At 35.9% G+C, this 1,669-nt stretch overlaps 1 protein-coding gene across 1 annotated transcript; it reads right to left on the bottom strand.

Annotated features, from left to right (window-relative positions):
• Positions 1 to 374: 374 nt before the first annotated feature.
• Positions 375 to 1,406, bottom strand: LOC118204144 (uncharacterized protein F54H12.2-like). The gene has a single exon (XM_035376466.2). It carries the CDS (start codon positions 1,404 to 1,406, stop codon positions 375 to 377), a length of 1,032 nt encoding a protein of 343 aa, XP_035232357.2.
• Positions 1,407 to 1,669: the final 263 nt, after the last annotated feature.

Here is a 1,669-nt window from a genome sequence, read left to right as displayed (position 1 = left end):
GATTATGCTTACCAGTATGAATTCAATATAATGTTTGATATTGCAGAATGTTTTGAAGGAAAATTGTGAGTTTATTTTGTTAAAGTATACCTTTTATTTTATTGAATTATTTCTCCCTAACTAGTTAAAATTTTCTAAAATATAAATTGCTTAAGAGCTAAATAAATAATCATATTCTACTGGATCAGTCAATGGTATGTTTATTTCTGCTCATGTCTTTCACCAGTCCACTACTTAGTTTTATTTCAGGGTTAATCCGGTTAATACAGAACGCAAAAATGATTTTTTTGGATTAGGTTATAGGTCAGGTTGATAGGAAAATCTTGTGTTATTGTGTCTCTTTAAAAGGCACATAACACTTGTAAATAGTCTTCTCACGAGATAAAAATGCTTTTATCTTGCTGGGATTTATTGAGAAATAGGCTATGATAAGCTCGAATATAATTGTTGTTACCAAAATTTGGGTCCAGTGGATTGTAAGGCACAGGCTGTCCGTCGACGTACACTCCAATGAAATTCAGGTAATAATGTTTAAACTCAAATGGTGACTTGGCAAAATTTCCGTGAAAAGCGTCATTATCAACACATCCAATTACAGTTCTTTGAGGCATCTGGCCAACAAAAACATTGTCTTGTATCAAGGACATGCTATTTTGAGGAATGGAATAGACTTTACATAATACTCTATTAATAGGATACTTGGTATTACTCTTCTCTAATGCTTTGGCATGACCTAGGATAACTCCAGGGCTCACACGCACTTTTCTCACGAAAAGAGATACATGTTCTAAAACCACTTTATGACCTGCTTTTCCTTGCAAACAAAACTCCGGCTTGCTTCTGATAAGAGTTAATTTAACATCCACCATATTTAATAAAAGCCTTTCTTGATGAAATAAATCAAAATGAATGCCACCAATCATATCAACAGTAGAACTCAGTTTGAAAAAGGAAGATCGCTTCTCTAGATCTTTGTCATAAATTTCAGCTGTCAGTTTTGAAGTTTTACTATCATATCCGTGATTGAGCAAAGTTTCAATGTAAGCTCTATAGGGGTATGTGTTACTAGAAGAAGACACCAGTCGTTCGTTTAATGTGACATCCACCTGAGAAAATAAAGAATGCAGGAACAAATTTACTGGGCCGATGCTAGCATCTTTATCCAGAGGTGAACCATCCGTTTTTATTATTTTCGCTCTCACGTAGAATTGTGTTTGTGACAGGTCAATATAATCTTCTCCACTGCCTAAAATATGGAATTCTACGGGACTTACGTCAAATACATTAGGTAGAGGAGGAAACTGAACCCATTGACCGCTTTGAGTCGCCGCTTGAGTTCCAGGTAAATGAAAAAGTTCTAATTCGGATTTAACACATTCAAGGGAATCTTTCATAATAAAAGCCATTATGAATCGAAAATATCACGTCTTTTCTGCTTCACAGCTTTCGGAGAAATGAAGTGTTTTGATTGTTTTCGCTTCCTTTTATACTTACCACTACCAACCATGGTCTGGGCTTTACGAATAGCTTTTGCCGCTAATACTTTTCCCGCCACTTTGGCTCTTTTTTTAGCAGCAGACTTAATGTTTTCACCTGCCAACACATCATTCGCGATGAGAGCTCCGGTGCGCAAAGCTTCTTTTCCCACCGTTTTGGCTCCTTTCACAAA

Source organism: Stegodyphus dumicola, chromosome X1 (genome assembly GCF_044657685.1).
Source record: "Stegodyphus dumicola isolate Sdum_Otavi_A_Nest chromosome X1, ASM4465768v1".
NCBI lineage: Eukaryota > Metazoa > Arthropoda > Arachnida > Araneae > Eresidae > Stegodyphus > Stegodyphus dumicola.
This window is presented reverse-complemented; position numbering and strand designations above follow the sequence as displayed.